At 38.7% G+C, this 20,723-nt stretch overlaps 1 protein-coding gene across 3 annotated transcripts; it reads left to right on the top strand.

Moving 5' to 3' along the window:
• The first annotated feature begins 4,021 nt into the window (after positions 1-4,021).
• gng2 (guanine nucleotide binding protein (G protein), gamma 2) lies at positions 4,022-19,918 on the top strand. Of its 3 annotated transcripts, none has more exons than XM_060925672.1 (4): positions 4,022-4,208; positions 15,530-15,621; positions 17,050-17,170; positions 17,285-19,918. In XM_060925672.1, exons 3-4 carry the CDS (start codon positions 17,084-17,086, stop codon positions 17,411-17,413), a joined length of 216 nt encoding a protein of 71 aa, XP_060781655.1. In that variant the 5' UTR covers positions 4,022-4,208; positions 15,530-15,621; positions 17,050-17,083; the 3' UTR covers positions 17,414-19,918. The 3 variants fall into 3 exon arrangements, with proteins under 3 accessions (XP_060781655.1, XP_060781654.1, XP_060781656.1); XM_060925671.1 differs by lacking the exon at positions 4,022-4,208 and adding an exon at positions 4,321-4,524; XM_060925673.1 differs by lacking the exon at positions 4,022-4,208 and adding an exon at positions 4,545-4,626.
• The last annotated feature ends 805 nt before the right edge of the window (positions 19,919-20,723 follow it).

The raw sequence follows: 20,723 nt of genomic DNA on the forward strand, positions 1-20,723 counted from the left end.
GTACTAAGGGATTCAGTTTAATTAATTTTTCAAAAATTAATTAATGGAGCAAGTGGAAAAAATTATGCATAAAATTTTTCTCCATTCTTGACAAGGTTTAAAATTTGGATTGGGAGTTTAATTAGATGGCATGGTATTGTTACCAGTTCAAATACTACTACTACTACTACTAGTTATTATTATTATTATTATTATTATTATTATTATTATTATTATTATTATTATTTAGTCACATCACTTATATATTTGTACAAGGGAGTGAAAAGCTGAGGTGCAAGCTCCACAGTACACAGTCAGAACATAAATAATAATATGTCAAGCACTGACAGGTCATTCCCTGAGTGCCATCAATACCCAAATTCAGAATGCAACTATACTCCTTCAAACGGGCGCAAATTCTCTCACATCACATTGTTGTTGCTTTCCTTGGCTGGCTGTTTGTAGGTGTCCATATCAGATTTTAAAGGGGAACAGAGGGCAATATATAGAGTAAATATAACAATAAAACACACATTAACGAACCTTATTCAAGACTTACAAAAGTTTTTTGTTCTAAGGTTGGAAAGTTATAATGTTTTGAAAGTAGCTCGAGCAAACTATTTCCGCAGTTTGAACAGCCCGCCATGATATTAATTTTATCCAATCAGAATGCACGTTCATTTTCTCTGCGTAACACTCATGACGTATGTATGTGCCCAGTTGTGTTGGCTCATTGAGGTTGGGAATAGCACGTGTGAAATACCTGTTTCTGCCTCTTGCGACGATTTCGCAAGTCCACGGGTGGCGCCTATCTCATTGCAGCAAATAAATTCTGCTGGACTCGTGAGCAACTCCACGTTACATTTTCCGCACGAGCACCGCGCCGTGTCACCTGCACACAGACGCTCTGCCCCACGCTCGCCATGCCCATGGTCAGCATCAGTCTCATCCTCGCCGTCATCCGAGCTTTCTTCTCTTATTTCATCACCGGAGTCGAGAGTACCTCTCCTAGGTTCAAACTGGTACCCTTCTAAGCCATAGCCTGCTTGCAGTGTGTCTTGCGGGATCTCTTCGTATGATTCGACAGAGCTGTCGCTTTCACTTGATGCGCCCGACGCCATGATTACACACTTATCTCCTCTATTTCAGAGAGTTCCGCTAGTGCAGTGGGTAGCGCTGACGTCACGGTCTTTTAAAAATGGCGACTCTTGTGCGGTTTAGCGTATAAAGTATTATATTTACAATTACCAAGATATTTCGTTGTTTTCTAGTATATAAATTTGATAGAATACTTAAGAATACGTTACTTTGTCACAGCAACTGTATATATTATATTTGGTACCCCTTTAAACATTGATGCTTGTATACAAACTCAGCTCCCATCTCCTAATAAATCTTGCTCTGCACCAGGTTCCCTCCAAGCCGCCAACATGGCACAATGTGACCCACCATCCCTAAGACAAAAGACAAATATGTACCAAGATTCTTCTCTGTCCTGACACCAATCTAATGGAATGAACTCACTGTCTGAACAGCTGAGGTCACTGCCTGTTTTCAAATGGAGATTGAAAACCCACATTTTCATTAAAAACATACTTGAGCACTCTACATATTTTTTTAAAAAACCCAACCCTCTCAATTTTTACTGTATTTTTCTTGCTGTACTGAGAATAATACTCAGACTTTGAGCATTATAGGATCTATCTATCTATCTATCTATCTATCTATCTATCTATCTATCTATCTATCTATCTATCTATCTATCTATCTATCTATCTATCTATCTATTTTTTTCAAAGGCCTTTTTTTTGCTAACATACACTTTGTTGTTGACACTACAAAACACTTCTGCAGGTCACTCTGATAAAGACAAAAAAGGCAAAACATATGCTACTAAGAAACAAAACATATGCTACTTGATATAATTACACAATTCATGTGACATCATATACCTGGGTGTGGTTGGCATAAAACAGGAAGTTGATTTCAGAAATGCAGAATGTTGGGTATTTTGTTTTGTTTTAAAAATCATATAATAATTCTTGTAATCTTCAATTTTTGATAAAGAAATTAAGCAGCCCAGGGGAGTGTCATTTAAACTGCCAGATGGATGCACAGATCAGTTAAGTATAATTAGAGTGAGACAATAGTCATTGAAAAAAACAATTATTTATTAAAGAAACAGTGGTAATAACTTGTTACTGTAATTTTGTTAATTGTCTAAGAGGCTATTGGTGCTATAGTCGGTGCATCTGTCTTTCTTCAAAACATTGTGGAATAGAAATAAGGGGAAAGAGCTGGGTTGGGTTATTGTCTGCTTGTTCATTTATTGATATATATTTAAAAAAACTGGAGTTAAACATGTGATGGGAAGAAATATTAGATTAGATAATATTAATACAATCTTTTACTCAGAGATTTTTTGTTCCAAAGGAGAATATGTTGTTCTTGTAATTCTATTGCTTACATCTACCCAGCTGTACAGGAAATCGTTCATCTCTACCACTACTGTTGCCATGGCAACTAGAGGGGAAATCCATTTCATCAGCTGTCTTCGTCATACTGCCCTCCTCCTGCTTTTCTCCTTCTTCTTCCCTCCCCCACCTAATTTTTCCTTCTTCTACCCTCATTTCTTTGCTCTCTGTCTCCTTCACTTGTTTCATGCAGGATTGTTTCAGGACACGTTAATTAACACCTACAACATAACTGTTACATCAAAGTGTACAGCCATACTGGCCTGCTAATTTTTTGCTCATTGGCTGCTATTTGATGTGCGTTTTGAATTTGTGTTTGATTAGGCTGAGCAAAAAAATTCTGAAATAGGAATAATGGAGATAAAAGCCTTACTAAAAGCAAAAACTCGTGCAAGCATCTCTGTGTGTGTATGTTGTTGTATCTACGGCTGACTGGAGGCTTTGTTCAGTGGGCATGTGTGAAGCTCTGGGTGACAGTGCCTACACTGATGACCTTGTAGTAATTCCACAGGGCATTAGGGCAGGACAGCAGCTGCTACTGATCTCAGATTCCTCCCCAAAATAAAACATATTTATAACACACATTCTCTATCACTGCCATTTAAAGAGGTTAATTATTATTCTCATCCATCCATACAGTTCTTTTTCATGAGAAAAATTTAGAGCTCATGTTTTTATGATGTTATGTTTATTATGGGGGCAGCAAGGTGGTGTAGTGGTTAGCACTGTTGCCTCACAGCAAGAAGGTTCTGGGTTCAAGCCCAGCAGCCGGCGAGGGCCTTTCTGTGTGGAGTTTGCAGGTTCTCCCCGTGTCTGCGTGGGTTTCCTCTGGGTGCTCTGGTTTCACCCACAGTCCAAAAACATGCAGGTTAGGCTAATTAGTGACTCTAAATTGAGCGTAGGCGTGAATGTGAGTGTGAATGGTTGTCTGTGTCTATGTGTCAGCCCTGCGATGATCTGGCGACTTTTCCAGGGTGTACCCCACCTCTCGCCCATAGTCAGCTGGGATAGGCTCCAGCTTGTCTGCGACCCTGCACAGGATAAGCGGCTACAGATAATGGATGGATGTTTATCATATTTATGATGTTAATTATTATTCTCATCCATCCATCCATCCAGTTCTTTTCATGAGGAACATTTGGAACTCATGTTTTTCTGTTTGTCATTCACACATTATAATCCTAATACTCTAACACTTGCTTTTTACTTTCTTTGTGTGTGTGAGTGTGTGCGTGTGTGAGTGTGCGTGCGCGCACACAGCCTTTGTCTGTGGGGTACCACCTGGAATTTTTTTAATCTTCTGCAGCTGTAATATTGTCAATCTGAAGATTAAAGGAGATTTGACATTTGGATTATTACAAGCTGTGTATATGAGTGTGTAAATTTATGCAGGTAAACTGCAAAGAGAAAGAGAATGAGTTCAGCAAGAAAAAAGGATAAGCATCTCTCTCTCTCTCTCTCTCTCTCTCTCTCTCTCTCTCTCTCTTTCTCAGTCACGCTCTTTGGGGGAGGGTCAATTGTGCACATTTATCTGCTCTTGCTGTCAACACTGTACCAGAGCCACAGGACTGGCTTCCCTGTGCATGCTGTGAAACCCAGAGGTTGTGCAGAGGAGCAATTCTACTGGGCAGAACTGCACCACATCACATACACTGGAATTAGTATCTTAGGTACACAAGTATAAAACGTACCTGGCATAAAGATAAAGGGACAACAGTGTGACTATAGGATGAAGCATCTATTGGAGGAGAGCAGGTATGAGCCTTTGTATTTTCCTTTAGACAATGGCTGACTATGTATAATTGTGTGTTCCCAGAGAGAGGGGGAAGTGGGTTTGAGTTGGCTTCCTGAGTGATTCCACTAGCTGTTGGGCGGAGCATGAGAAGGGCTGTCAGCCAGAGTGGTGTAGCAGACGGTGTGTGTGTGTGCTCGCGTGTGTTTATGCATGTGTGTTGCAAAAGTGTGAGGAAAAGAGACAGTGTGTGAGAGAACCTTTGGCTACTACTAGTGCATCCTGAGCAATTTTGGAGTCTCCAAGAAGAAATAAACCGATAATAATCTCTCGGAGAAGGTAAGCTACAGATTTTGACATCAGCTCACTGTGGAAAAGGAAGAAGCTACGGATGTGTACTTGTGCATGCAAGCGTGAGAGGGAGATCTATGTGTGAGATAGGTGGGTGTTACAGAAGTACTCAACAAAATCGAGTCTGAGAAAATGTGGCATTTCTTCATCAGTGTGTTTTGGTTGAATGTACATGTGTATTTGATTAATGTAGTTTGTGAGCAATGTTTTTGTGTCGTTTGGCTGTGTGTCGAATGTTCCATCAGGGCGGTGCTGTGTAGACACCACTCATCCATAGCTATTGCATGTGTGTCAGCATACATCATCGTTAACATGGACAGAAGAAGACTCTCAAAAGAGCTTGATAGTTTATCATTAAATAAAGAATAAGAGAAGAATCGAAATCTACACTGTGCCACGTGTAGAATGGAGCCTGTTAGAAAACATCTTTTGGATTAGTTTATTCTTCCTCTGTGTATGTATTAGAAAAAGGGATTCGTGAAAAATGGGGGAGGGGTAAAGAAGATACTGAAGAAAGAATGATGGCTGAAGGAGGAAAAAAATAGCCTATTTGCAAGGAATCCCCAAGGAGTTCCTGGCGAATTCTCATAACAGTCAAACAGTTTTGTTTCATTGTAAGACAATTATTGAGGGATATTTGGGTGTGTAACAGGAGGCTGATGATTCAGTGGTATCTGCTATACAGCAATGCAGCTCATCCTTCAATTCATTGAATGGGGCCCATATCACACGATATAATGAAGCAACACAGATCACAGCTTGCCTGAGATTCATAACATGAGCTTTTATCTGGCCCTCTGGTGCTTGCCATTTTGTTTCTTCTGTACTTACCACAGCGACGTGCCATGTTATGTAACAGTGAGGGTCTCATTACAGGCAGGCGTTGCGGTTTACGTTCATACTTATCTTGCATTATATATAGGCCAAGGTTTGAGTGACACCTCATTGTATATGTATGTGATGTTTTTGTTTAAAACATATAAAAATAAAAGTATATTTTCTTTTTAATTCTAAAATGAAAGAATGGGGAAATTAATTAATTAATTATGAAATTGAAATGCACAAATGCACTGTGTGTGTGTGTGTGTGTGTGTGTGTGTGTGTGTGTGTGTGTGTGTGTGTGTGTGAGAGAGAGAGAGAGAGAGAGAGAGAGAGAGAGAGTGTGTGTTGTTTTATGGCGATATTTTTCAGTTTTTATCATCAGATGCTGGAAATGCATGTATACGTTAACATCACATGTAACATCACACACAGGTACTTAAAGAGAAATAAAAGGCATAATCATGTTTTTTCTTCCAAGACCCCCCCCCCAAGTGCTTAAGGGTAAAAATGATTATGATTAAGCCTTGTAAAATGTCAAACCAGTCATCACAAAGTTAGAATGACTTAGCAGCTTTCGTCCACCCTGGGCCTCAAATAATCACTCTACACACACACACACACACACACATACACACACACACAAACAACATATGTGCTCCTTCTCACAATGAAAGACTATTAGCCACATGGGTGTGACTATGCTTTTATTTTAGAATGGTGTATAGTGTAACCCCTCTTATTACTGTCAATATACAGTATATATTGTTAGTACACTTCATTTTAACCTCCTCTTTAAAACCTAACTTACAGTGGTGCTTGAAAGTTTGTGAACCCTTTAGAATTTTCTATATTTCTGCATAAATATGACCTAAAACATCATCAGATTTTCACACAAGTCCTAAAAGTAGATAAAGAGAACCCAGTTAAACAAATGAGACAAAAATATTATACTTGGTCATTTATTTATTTATTGAGGAAAATGATCCAATATTCCTTATCTGTGAGTGGCAAAAGTATGTGAACCTCTAGGATTAGCAGTTACTTTGAAGGTGAAATTAGTCACGTGTTTTCAATCAATGGGATGACAGTCAGGTGTGAGTGGGCACCCTGTTTCATTTAAAGAACAGGGATCTATCAAAGTCTGATCTTCACAACGCATGTTTGTAGAAGTGTGTCATTGCACGAACAAAAGAGATTCCTGAAGACCTCAGAAAAAGCGTTGTTGATGCTCATCAGGCTGAAAAAGGTTACAAAACCATCTCTAAAGAATTTGGGCTCCACCAATCCACAGTCAGACAGATTGTGTACAAATGGAGGAAATTCAAGACCATTGTTACCCTCCCCAGGAGTGGTCAACCAATAAGGATCAATCCAAGAGCAAGGCGTGCAATAGTCGGCAAGGTCACAAAGGACCCCAGGGTAACTTCTAAGCAACTGAAGGCCTCTCTCACATTGGCTAATGTTAATGTTCATGAGTCCACCATCAGGAGAACACTAAACAACAATGGTGTGCATGGCAGGGCTGCAAGGAGAAAGCCATTGCTCTCCAAAAAGAACATTGCTGCTTGTCTGCAGTTTGCTAAAGATCACGTGGACAAGCCAGAAGGCTATTGGAAAAATAGTTTTGTGGACGGATGAGACCAAAATAGAACTTTCTGGTTGAAATGAGAAGCGTTATGCTTGGAGAAATGAAACACTGCATTCCAGCATAAGAACCTTATCCCATCTGTGAAACATGGTGGTGGTAGTATCGTGGTTTGGGCCTGTTTTGCTGCATCTGGGCCAGGACGGCTTGCCATCATTGATGGAACAATGAATTCTGCATTATACCAGCAAATTCGAAAGGAAAATGTCAGGACATCTGTCCATGAACTGAATCTCAAGAGAAGGTGGGTCATGCAGCAAGACAACAACTCGAAGCACACAAGTCGTTCTACCAAAGAATGGTTAAAGAAGAAGAAAGTTAATGTTTTGGAATGGCCAAGTCGAAGTCATGACCTTAATCCAATCGAAATGTTGTGGAAGGACCTGAAGCGAGCAGTTCATGTGAGGAAATCCACCAACATCCCAGAGTTGAAGCTGTTCTGTATGGAGGAATGGGCTAAAATTCCTCCAAGCCGGTGTGCAGGACTGATCAACAGTTACCGGAAACATTTAGTTGCAGTTATTGCTGCACAAGGGGGTCACACCAGATACTGAAAGCAAAGGTTCACATACTTTTGCCACAGATATGTAATATTAGATCATTTTCCTCAATAAATAAATGGCCAAGTATCATGTTTTTGTCTCATTTGTTTAACTGGGTTCTCTTTATCCACTTTTAGGATTTGTGTGAAAATCTGATAATGTTTTAGGTCAAATTTATGCAAAAATATAGAAAATTCTAAAGGGTTCACAAACTTTCAAGCATCACTGTATACATGTATCATCGCATAAAATTGAGTCTTAATTAAGGCAGCATGACATGGGCAAAGAGTCCTGTTTTTTTGTAATCAAGACATTGCAATATATTAACCTCTTGAACTCCAAAGTTTATTAATCTTCAAATATAATACAGTATCTGCTATCACTTATTCAGTATCTGAAGGGAAAATAATAGGAAAGTTATATAGTTACAAGAGTAAGGAATGTAAGGTAGACCTGTTAATGTGTCCTGGAAGTTTAACCATTAATTTTACATGGTTAAAAATTGACCTACATTATGCTGATGAAAATGATTTGAATTTATTGTATTATCTGAATACTGTGACTCATGCACATACAGTACCTACAGAAACTCTCATTATGAACCTCCGTGACATCCAAAATATGTGGTTAGTTTAAATAGTAATTTGTCCACATCATATGCAGCCTTCTTTGTAATCAGTATTGCATAGCAATTTGACAGTGTCTTACAAACAATATATTTTGCAGCATATTCAATGCTGACCACTAATGGGTAGTCAACAAAGATAAAAGATCCAGTGAACTGTTCCTAGGAATATCAGCATCCAGGAAGCGCCATATCTAACCTTTGTCTTTTAAACTGAATTATAAGTAAGTTGTCATTCAAAATTTTGCAGTTGCATTATAAACACAGCTAGTGTGTGTGCAAATTGCCTAGTTTTTGCATGTCTTTTATTCTATACACAGTCTCCTGTAGAATGTGCAGTGTGCATAGCTCTGAATGTTTGGAATATTATTAACTTCTCAGGAGTCTTGGGAGTTCTTGGCAGAGTGGTCCATTTTGAAAGAAACCATGTTTATACCAGTCCTTTGGCTATGCATACACACATGCACATATACAAAAACCCTCCCTCTTTCACTAGCACGCACGCGCACACACACACACACACACACACACACACACACACTCAGACACTTGCTCCTGTTTCCCTGGAAACAAAGTGTTCTCTGGAACTGGTATCATTAAAGCCTTTTCAAGCCCTAATTCAGGTGAAAGCCCTGCAATTTGTCTCATCACGTTTTTACTGTAAGCCATGTGCAAATTCTGATTATGGTCAACATACAAACAATTTAAAAAAAACCTCATATATACATATAATCTTTCCCAGGCTACAATATCTAAATACAGTAAATATATTTCTCAAATATAGTACATTGCATATGTTTTTCAAATGATATTTCAATCAAATACACATGGCAGCAACCTTTAAATCACAGTCTAAACTGTTGAAGAGACCATGCATGTGTTAGCACTGAATATTCTTAATGCTGTCTCAATTGTTCTATTAATCCTCAAGGATGGACTGGGTGTGAAACAGCGCTGCGACTTGTTGCTGTATGATCTTCATTTGCAGCTGTAAGCTAAAACCAGAGCAGGAGGGGTTGCATGTTTTAAGAGCTTTATACTCAGAGGATAAACATTTCACAGCCCATTTGAGCTGTGTGTTCATGAGACATGTGCAAGCAGAATAACCTGGAGTCATACTTCTTGTACATGCTGCTCAACAAGATATTGGTATATAATTGACATAAAGGTTTATAACTGATGTAGCTTCAGAAGGACACTGAACGTGAAATAGCTCATCTGAAACACTAAATGTTTTTGTGACTGGAGACATAAGTGTAAGCAACCACTGGGTGACCTGTGGTGTAAAACCAGAATAGCATGATTAAAAATCTTCTCTTCTTTTCTTACGGGGCTTTCAGCATGAAATATTTAATCATGTGCTAGGAGTTGACAAGGCACATGAGAGTCTATTTTTGTGCCAATGTAAGTGCCATTCATTGAATAATGCTGCCTTTTTTGCTACTTTGGTTGGCTGAAATAGCCAATTTGTTCTCTTTTGCACACATTGCTCTTTTTGTGAGCATAAATTAATGCACTGCACTGACGTGGATGGAGTATCATTCTCTGTCATTGTGTCCTTATACTACGATGATTACACATTTATTACACTACCACTAAAATATCAGCATAAAAATTGGATTAGCTCTCACAGCAGAATGCTTAACCACTCCTCCTAATGAGATATTCATTCAAACCCATCCCCTCTTTACATTACAACACTTACCATCTACACTGATGGTCATGAAGATTCCAAAAATACGCAATGCACTGATCTTATGCTTAATTCTTAGTTTTGCTTTCACACTATGAGTCCAAGAACATTTTTGCACATTTATACAGATATGTTGGCTTATTTTTGCATTTTGCTGTTTATGATTGAAAAGAAATTTGCATGAAATGCTGAACAGCAGTTTACAAGTTTTCAAATGAGGTGGATTCATTGAACTTCCTGTCTTGGGTTCGTAGTGCAGTTTATAGTTTGTATATACAAAGTTGACTTCTGTTTTATTATTATTATTATTATTATTATTATTATTATTATTATTATTATTATTATTATTATTTTCAACTCTGTTCACTGAGTTTACTCAGATAAATTATACTGGTGAGAGGCCCTACAAACAAGTCTGCTGTATTTCAGTCTTATCACTTGGTGAAAATGAGCTTTGATGCACAGACATGCACAAAACGACAGTGTTAATGACCTGAAGTGTGTGAAGCTGTTTGGTATAATCAGACCTTTAGGGAACTATGCACACTATCTAACAGGGATCATGCTGATGAGGAACAAATGGGCAGTCTAACAGCTGAGTCACTCACCCCAGGAAATAACAGGCTTACATCCTAGGTTTGGGTTCTCTGGAGTGTATACATAACTGTAAGTTGCTAGAGGACAGGGCTTTATTTTGCACCTATCTCACAGGGTTGTTGAATTCTTAAATATTAAATATGATTGATCAGGTGTTTATTATTTTATGTTTTATATACACTCAAAAAAATAACTTGCTCAGTGAACGGAATCAAATTATGGAAAGTATTTCCACCCAAGTAAAATGCGTTAACTTAGCCAGAAACAATTTTGTTGAGTGACCTAAATGTCAACCGTTACATGTTAGACTTAGGTTCATGTAACAGACACCCATGTTGGTTTTTTTGAGTGTAACATTATGGCTATGACACACACACACACACACACACACACACACACACACACACACACACACACACACATATAATATATATATATATTAGTTTATAGAATTAGCCTTTACTTCCTAAGGACTTGGGTATGCTTGGGTATCTTATTGTTGATACAGTGAGGTTTTCAGAGAGATATTTGTTTAGCATATTTGAAAGGAGTCTTTAGTGTCAGTGCTTTGTAGAGGTAAACTAGTTACATTATGTTTTCCAACATGGGAAAGTGAGTGGCTGATGCGGGAAAAACTGTAAAAAGATATAATGGTCTGTAAGAAATAGCAGGTGTTAACTTGTTGACTTCCTAAAGTATTAAACATAACTATAAACAAATATAATATTTTGTTCTTTAATAAAAAAAAAGGTCAGTGTTGGCAAATTGCTGTGGCGTAAGAGGAAACAAACACTCTAGGAAACTTTGGGGTGGTAACTCATCATGCCACATTGCAATGCATCATTGATTCTTCTTCTTTTAACAGCACAAACCCACTGTTTTATTCCTTACATATGTTATTCCATGCGGAAGGACTGCACTTGTGTGTGACTTGTGTGTGACTAGATTTTTGTATAAGCAGTTTGCATCCAGTAGACAGAAAATTTTGAATCCTTAAGGCTTTTTCAGTTGTTGCTCAGGAACCCTTAAAGATTCCAAGTAGAACCTTTCTGGAAGTTCCATCCATCATCTGTAGCCGCTTATCCTGTACAGGCAAGCTGGAACCTATCCCAGCTGACTATGAGGTGGGGTACACCCTGGACAAGTCACCAGGTCATCACAGGGCTAACACATAGAGACAAACAACAATTCACACTCACATTCACACCTATGGTCAATTTCGAGCCACCAGTTAGCCTAACCTGCATGTCTTTGGACTGTGGGGGAAACCGGAGCATCCAGAGGAAACCCACGCAGACATGGAGAGAACATGCAAACTCCACACAGAAAGGCCCTCGCCGGCCACTGGGTTCGAACCCGGAACCTTCTTGCTGTGAGGCAACCGTGCTAACCACTACACCACCATGTTGCCCAAATGTTGTGTGGAAGCAATTCATGACTGTGGGAACACGGGATTCCCTGGTGCTGCAAAGCTCCTGTAGAAGGGTAATGGGTCTATTTATCAGACTGGGAGAGACAGTAGTGAAAGCCTGAATATTTAACATTCTTTAGATGTATACTACTTTGCAAAAGTATAAGAACAAAATAGTTAAAAATATAACATTTCCCTTTTTCTAATACAGAATTATTGACACCCTGCATTAAAATGGTCTGTTCATAAATATCTAAAAAGAGTAACAGAAGTTGTGTTTAAATGTATGCATTTAAACAATAAACATAAATAATAATCATTATTTATTTCAAGCCTAAAACATTTTCTTAAGTAGCACAGTAGTATGTTTTTCTACAAAACCCAAGGTTTAATTAAGCATACTCTAAAAGAATAACAGTGCACTCACGCTTCCTGTAATATCTAACAAGACCACATTGAGACCACATTAATTAGACCACATTTTTTGAATGGAGGTTTTAGATTTTCTACTTGGAACCGTATTACCCCAGAAAGGAGCTATAGCTTTTTAGCAGGACATTTTAATATCCCCAAAATGATCCAGATTTAACATAGAATATACAGCATATCTCCTGATGGGATTGATCTCTTCCAGAATGACAATCTCCTCATCATTATGGCACTAGAGCTCACTGAAAGCTATGATGAGTATGAAAATGATATAAATCATATCCTATGGCTCTTTTAGTCATCAGATCAAAACTTATTTAAATACTTATGGGTGATTTTGGACTACTGACTCTCTCAAATTCATAAATTCATTCATAAATAAAACAATTCTTCTCTTTGTATGATATTAATGAATTCTGAGTCCAGTGTCCACAATTGAAGACAAGCATCAAAAGGAGTATATGAGGGCTCACGAAGCCAGACATTCCATGGCAGCTCAGCTAGACCATTTGTGCCACCGCTGCAGACGACTCAGTTGCTCTGGTGCGGGCCTCGCAGCCCATCTGCGTTTCTGTGCATCCTAATGAAGCAGTCATCATCGCTAGCGATGGACAGCCGACGATGACGAATGAATTCTGACCTCGTGATTTGTTTTCTTTCTCTTCATCATCTGAAATAGAGAATGCAAGTAAATGAGCAAAATGGTAATGGTTTCACACCATCATCAGACTGTAGAAATAGGGAAGAGAAAGACAGGGTTAAGATGCAAGTGAAAGACAGAGCAACACAGGGAAAGAGGAAGAGAGGTTACCATTTCTCCAAACATATACGCAAAGACAAAATCATACAACAACAGGGAGATTGTAGGACTAATCATCATAATACCCATTCTTTTTACATTTTAGAAAAATGGCTCCTAATTGAAGCAACACACAAAAGTTCTCTTTGTTTGTGTGTCTTACTAAAGATTATGATGAGTGACCAGAGCATTTCTTTAACCAGCTGCTTCCAAATAGCTGTTTCATATCTTGTAAAGAGGCTTTACAGCTGCATTACAGTAGCTAGAAGTTATTAGTGGGTGATTGTGGGTGTATGTGTGGGTGGATGGGTGGATGTGTGCTTTCTTTCAGGTTTGACGCTTAATTTTGCAGTAAAACCAAGTGCACTGATTAATTCACACCAGAGAAAGAGTTCCGTTGTATTTTTTTAAAATCACAATTGTTACAGTTTGTCTTCTATAATGTGAAAAGGGTGCTAAAAGATTATTCTTTCTTCCTGTTTATCAGTAGGGAACAGAACTGAGTAATGAATGGGCATATGGTCCCCTTTCCAGGAGCTCAGATGAATCAAATTCATCCACAATGCTTTCCCCCACTCAACACATCCTCTGATATTGATCAGGGAGTCACCAGAATACAGATTCACTGCACAGAAATCTACACCTTAGGATCACTGAGATACACCAACCATTACACAGGAATGCTCCCACTTCCTGCATCTCGCACCTCACATACCACAGTAAGCACATTGCTGAGTCTGGCCAAACTTTTCGGTTGACATACACAGTTCACTTTTACTACTCATGTAGCTGCTCTCTCTCTCTCTCTCTCTCTCTCTCTCTCTCTCTGAGCCCCTATAAGGTAAAGCAGTGAGCAGTATGATGTAAGAACAAATAGGAACTCAGATCCAAAAGTTCACTGCCCCCAATGTATGCTAATGTTTTAAGCTTCTATAAACCATTTTCGTTTTGATTTAGCAAGACTAGGCTGGGTCTGAAATCCTCTCTCAGCTATTTAAATGTGAGTTCCTGTATGCTTGGCCTGGGTCTGGCCTCAGTGTTGATTTCAGAGTGGAACATTTCACCTCTCCTGGATGCTTTGCCGTCTCGGTTGCCTAGCAACTGACGTTCCTTGCAAAAGAGGGGTTACTGGTTTCAGTGTGACATTCCCCCCCCCCCCCCCCCCCAAGTCTTAATGAAGGGCACTAATGAAAACATTGCCTAAAATTGTCTTAACCACCGACTTGTCATGTTCAACAGAGGATAATGGTTTTGACAAGGTTTACTCCTCTTTTTTAGATATCAGCTTCAGGAATGAAAATGAGACCAGCAGCAGTTGGTCAATTTAGATCTGAGCTATTCTGGGGAGTACAAATGCCGTTTTAGGCTGAATTCCCAGTGGGGCTCTGCTTCCTGCTTGCAACAATAATGTTGTTAACTGTGGTTTAGAAAATGACACAGTGACTTCGGTGCAATAATGCAATAAGTCCAGGAAATATGATTAGAAGTGCTCTGGTAAGAAAGAGAACATTATAAATAATTATGTGGACAGCAGGAGACTCACTTCATTAAAGAGTTTTATTAGTAAGGCATAATATAATACAGTAATACAGTGAAACTATGTTCCTTGATGAAGCCCAGTTGTGTCAGCGTGTGTTTAACTAGAAACAGAACAGATCGTACACTTGTGCCGAGATGAATTATCAAAGAATGGACATAATACTGTAAAGAACATAATAGTACACTGTTGTCAAAGGCTCTCTCTCTCTCTCTCTCTCTCTCTCTCTCTCTCTCTCATTTTCCTTGGATATATTTAAGCCAGCAGGCTGAGTTGGACTCATTAATGAGACTGGGGTCAGTGACAGCTGACATATTGGCGCCCCCTGCTGCTCTCTCTCATTAGTCGGCCTTTGTGGTTAACCTTTCTGCAGATGGGCCTACTGAGATTAAAAACTCTAATACAGGCACACCCTTTGAGCTCCCAGTCCTGACAGGTGTGTCACAGCATGCTATCAAATATCCATGTAGAGGAACAAACAACACGAGGCCTAAATGCACACTCACACACTCTTTGACACAGCATGTCATTGTTATCCATGAGGCAATATTGCACAACAATCACCCCCCCCCCCCCCCCCCCACACACACACACACACACACCCCCTGCTGTACCACATCACATTTATAAATGGGAAATATCATATGGAGATCAGTCTGTGATGCTGAAACCCAGTAGCGCTAACCCAATAGACTGAACTACTGAGGGAATTATCTGTTGTTGCTCTTTATATATATACTGTATATGTGTGTGTGTGTGTGTGTGTGTGTGTGTGTGTGTGTGTGTGTGTGTGTGTGTTTGAAATTTAAGTGTAATTATCCTTTGTGTCTCAGTTGCACACTATATGTTCTTGTAGATATTTTCCACAAACTTTTTTTTTATGTTTCCTATAGGCTTTAGTCTGAAAAGAGCAACACAAGATTGGACCTTGAGCAGTGGCAATCAAGGGGTAGAGTGAGCTGAAAAACCTGAAGAGAGATTTAAGGTATCGTATCAACAAAGATTAAATGTCAGGTACATACATGACCTTAACACAAACTGTACTGTCCAATAAGTCATACATCGCATACCAATCTGAAGGATCCAGAGCCAATCCCGTTATAACACTGTTATAGTTGGATTTTATTATTCGTTTTATAATTAAATAAATAAATTATAAGCCATAAACTATGCAAGCACTTACCCTAACCTTAACCACAAATAACAACTGAATTTACATGTCAGTATTTTTAATGCCTCATCGTCTTCAAACCTTGACCCTATTGAGTAGCTTTGGGATGATGTGGACTGTTTGCTGCAAGTCTGTGCAGCTGTCCAATCTACAGCCACTGTGCAATGTGACCATTGCAAAACACATCTAGGATCTTGTAGTGCAAACTTTTCTAAATGTGAAAGAAAACACAACACTACCAGATAGTGTAGCTAGCTCGGTGTTAGGTTTTGATCTGTCTGTACCAAAGGAGGTTGAATTGACAAAGTATGATCTAGGAATGTAGACCTCTGCCACCTAAAAGATTCTACCTCATGGATCGATCTGGGAGCAAACAGTCACTAACACAGACACAACTGTTCAGAGATGTTTCTCAGTTTATTGTAGGACAAACATGAGTATATATTCACATTCAAGAATGTGTTGTAGTTATGTGATTGGATGATGATGATGTGATTGATGTTCAAGAGTGTGTTGTAGCGATATGATTGGATGATGATGATGATGATGATGATGATGATGATGTGATTGATGTTCAAGAGTGTGTTGTAGCGATGTGATTGGATGATGATGATGATGTGATTGATGTTCAAGAGTGTGTTGTAGCGATGTGATTGGATGATGATGGTGTGATTGACGAAGCTAAGTTATCTATGTATGACAGGGTAACGTAAATGGGTGATGAAGCATTACACCACTGGTTTAAACTACACTACTTTATGAAAGAAAAGAGACATTATATAATATTACATCACCTGTCAGGATCCTAAGCCTATGAAAGAAGAAAGACATTACTGATCAACATAACCTTCATTAAGCAGAGAACAGAATGTGCAAACGAATATAAATGTCAAGGATTTAACAAACCAAAACAAGTAGCAATCAGAACAGCCTGTACCAGTTTCAAGCATGTGAAACATATATTTCTATCGCTAGGAGAACTTCCTAAACTTGTGAGTTATGGTAGTGCATATCATATTAGTGTTACTGTGTTTGTTTCTTTTAGTCTGTGTGACGAAAACAATTCAGCACAAAGGCGGTCAAATCCATGGTTCCTATCTCATGGTGTTGCTAGGCAGCATGTGAGGCAGTTTTACACAGTGACGCAGTGGTATTAAAAGGAAATGTTCGACCATGTGATTTTGTGGCATATGAATCAGTGTATAAACATAATTAATATTGGTGTGTGTCCTTATGTGGTAGTGTTTGTGATAAAGCCTCCCAGTCCAGCACACTCATGGCTAGCAACAACACTGCCAGCATCGCCCAGGCACGTAAACTGGTGGAACAGCTCAAGATGGAAGCTAACATTGACCGTATAAAGGTGAGGGGGGGGGGGGGGGGGGGAAGAGGACAAAGCATAGAAAACCATGCTATCTACTGTGTTGATCAGAAAGATGTGCTTGAACTTACCACCGACAACATTTGCCACTGGTAGGTGTCTAAAGCGGCTGCAGACCTGATGTCATACTGCGAAGCTCATGCTAAGGAGGACCCTCTGCTGTCACCTGTGCCTGCTTCTGAGAATCCCTTTAGGGAGAAGAAGTTCTTCTGTGCCATCCTGTAAGCAGTGATGGCTAGCCTTGGGCATGCCTGCTCCATCTGGGACTCACACACATTGATGTTAAGAACGTAAACCTTTTAGCGAGGGCTGAGGGGCAGGCGTGCGGTGACTCCTCAACCTCTCCTGGTTCTCCATGCGCCTCGTGCAAAACCCCAGCATGGAGGGAGAGCCAGAGCTGTGCATGTTTACAAGAGAAAGCACAGCCAACACGAGCAACTGGCATTACAGCAGCTCAAGCTGGATATGATGTGTAAATTGCAGTATTAATGCGGTATTTTGTGGTCCCTATGAGGTATTCAAATGTTTTGTTTGATTAAGTTGATCATGATTTTGAAGCTGATCACTGAGCAAAGAACCATGAATTGTCATGGAAATGTTCTGATTTCTTCTTTGTTTGCTCTATTTCAATAATCATTGATTTCTCTTAAATGAATTTGGTATATATGACTTAGGTAGCTTTCTATGTATGTACTTTTTTTAATTTAATATTAATAGATAGGTGGAAGCATTTTTTATGAAAGATTTGCACACATACAAATATTCCTAACAGATGTGTATCTTTATGAAACTGATTACGACATTTGAATATGTATAGCAGGCAATTTAATTTTTTTTGTCTTCTTCCAAAAGATAGGTCTTTTTACTATTTGTAAAAATCAGCTGTGTTGTGTTGTATGGTTTGAATGTCTGTAGTGATTCCAATAATAACTGCATGGAAACTTAAAAATTGGCCCAGGATTTTTTTTGTCTTTTTTTTTAACTGCTCAAACCACAATCAGGAATTTGTAAATTCAGTTCTGATCATGAAAATCTATGATATTTTAGTGTGAATAGTTAAGCATTTATACTTAAATTTGTAGCTACAGTACTTCAAGTAAAATTAAATCCACATCTCCCTTTAACTGTCTCCCCTTATAGCAGGGAGAGAGTGATATTTACAACTTTGTTGTTTATGGGCATGTTCAAGACGTAATGATTTACAATTACAACAATGAAGATCATGGACATGATCATGGTACTGAAAGCTGAAGTGCTGCCCAATTAAATGCCATAAAATAATTTGATATCTAAAAAAAAAGTTAGGAGCTACAGTACTGGGCAAAAGTCTTAGACATCCTTTTTTATACATAATTTGCTATAGATTTCTATTTTATGACTTCTACATGATCAAGTCAGTACAAAAACATTTTAGAATTCCAAAAATTCATTTTCCAGCACAAAATTAAATGTTACAGAAAACATAATGAAGGCTGCTGGGTTTTGCTGCAAAATTAAGAAGCAAGTGTGACAAAGTGCCCAGAAGCAGTGTGGCTGGTTCTGTAAGATGCTCAGTAAAACCTACAGCTCATTTCCTTATCAAACTGCACTCACTGTACCTGAGACTACTATTGTTTTAAAACAAAGGGTCGTCTCACCAAATATTGGCTTTGTTCCATTTATTATGGCTTACTGCTGTTTATAGTATTTTTTTTTATGTCGAAACACTTAATTCATTATTTTTTAAGCCATTTTTGGTCTACAGCATTTCTTTACAAGACTTTTGCATAGTACTGTATATGAATTCATTATAGGCAACTCCTCAGTAAGAATGTGATCTAGTATTAGCTAGCTAAGTTCTTGATGTGGATTTTAGGCAAGCTACATTGGTTGTTAGCAACTGTTAAATCTACTGAAAAATAGTTAGCATGCCAACTTCCCCGATATGATACTTGGCAGATTAGCTGAGATGAAATTGGCACAGTAAAGACTGAGCTCCTCTGTCCAATTATCACTCTCATGCATGTAACCATGACGATATTCTGTTGGCTTGGATTCAATAGTATGGAGCAAAAAAAAAAAAAAGCGTTTATAAACACTCTTCCAATTCTGACACAAAGCAACATTTTAGAAAATGTTTTGTTTGGCATAAAAACAAGATAGCTTATAACCCAAAAAACACCATAATCAGAGTGAAGCAGCTGGGATAGCTGAGACTGTACGTAGCTCTAGTCAAGATAGTGGGAATAATGGAGAGCCCCAAATCTAGCACCAACCTCTTTTAGCAGTTTAATTAAATCAGCTTTGAATTAACATTTCACAAGCACAATAAAGACACAAAGCACAAATCCAAGTCAACAAAGGAATGGCTTCAGAAAATGCTCAACATTTTGGCGTGACACAGTCACAGCCCAGATCTCAATCCTACTGAAAATCTGTGAAATGACCTGAAGAGGGCTGTGTGCAGCAGACCCCTTTGCAATTTGATAGATCTCGAACATTTTTGCAAGGAAGAGTGGAATAAAACTGACAACTTGATGTGCTATGTTGATAGATTCTTGCCCAATAAAACCGAGTGCTATATTAAAAGCAAAAGGTGCTTTAAGAATGTATTAGTGGTGTGCAACACTTGTGCAACCAGGTTATTGTATGTACTGCTCCCCCACAAAATTTCTATTTGTTTTTTCACTTTGTTGGAATTGAATTTGGCCGCTACAGTATATCACATTAAAGGTGGAAATAGTTCTGAAATGAATAGCCTTATTTTCCATTTTGTTACATAAAAAAATCTGCAATATTTCCAGGGGTGTGTAGACTTTTTAGATCCACTGTATATTCTGGCAATATATCTTTGCAACTCTGAGGCTCAGCTGATGTGTCTGTGACTGATGTGTCTGACTGATGTGTCTGTGACTGATGTCTCACTCAGTAGTCAATATGCATACTACATTTTACAGTTAACAAGAACTTCATAAGTGAATAAGTGTGGCAAATCATTTGGCAATTTAATTCAAATGACAGGACTAAACTAGCTAGTTAGTTAACAAAAAAATAGCCTAGAAATTCTCTTCTCAGTGAATATATAATACAGGAGTCATGAAGAACCAACAGAGGGCAGTGGAGGTTCAGCAATGTGCTGGTGACCAGCGCTAACAATGAACCAATGTTGAGGCCTTGACCAAGACCCATAACTAGCTCTATTCTTGCACAGGATTCTGTCTCACTTGTAAATAATCTATATAAAAAAGAATAAATGTATAATGGTATGACTTGTTGGAGTGATTTATAATGAAAAAATGTGTTTTATGATTCTTTCGAACATGACTGTGGACAGTTTAGTGCTTACTATTTAAATTAGTTCATTGTCATCACTGCCAAACCTGATCCGGGCTTGAGGCGAACCATGTTTGGTTGACTTGGTCAGAATTGCAGCAGTAGGGTGGCCAGGTCCTTTCTGCACACTTACACACACATTCACACCTATGGGCAATTTAGAGTTGCCAGTTAACTTAACTGCACGTCTTACTGTGGGGGAAACAGGAGCACCTGTCAGTCA

This window comes from Neoarius graeffei, chromosome 7, assembly GCF_027579695.1.
Source record: "Neoarius graeffei isolate fNeoGra1 chromosome 7, fNeoGra1.pri, whole genome shotgun sequence".
NCBI classification, from domain to species: Eukaryota; Metazoa; Chordata; class Actinopteri; order Siluriformes; family Ariidae; genus Neoarius; species Neoarius graeffei.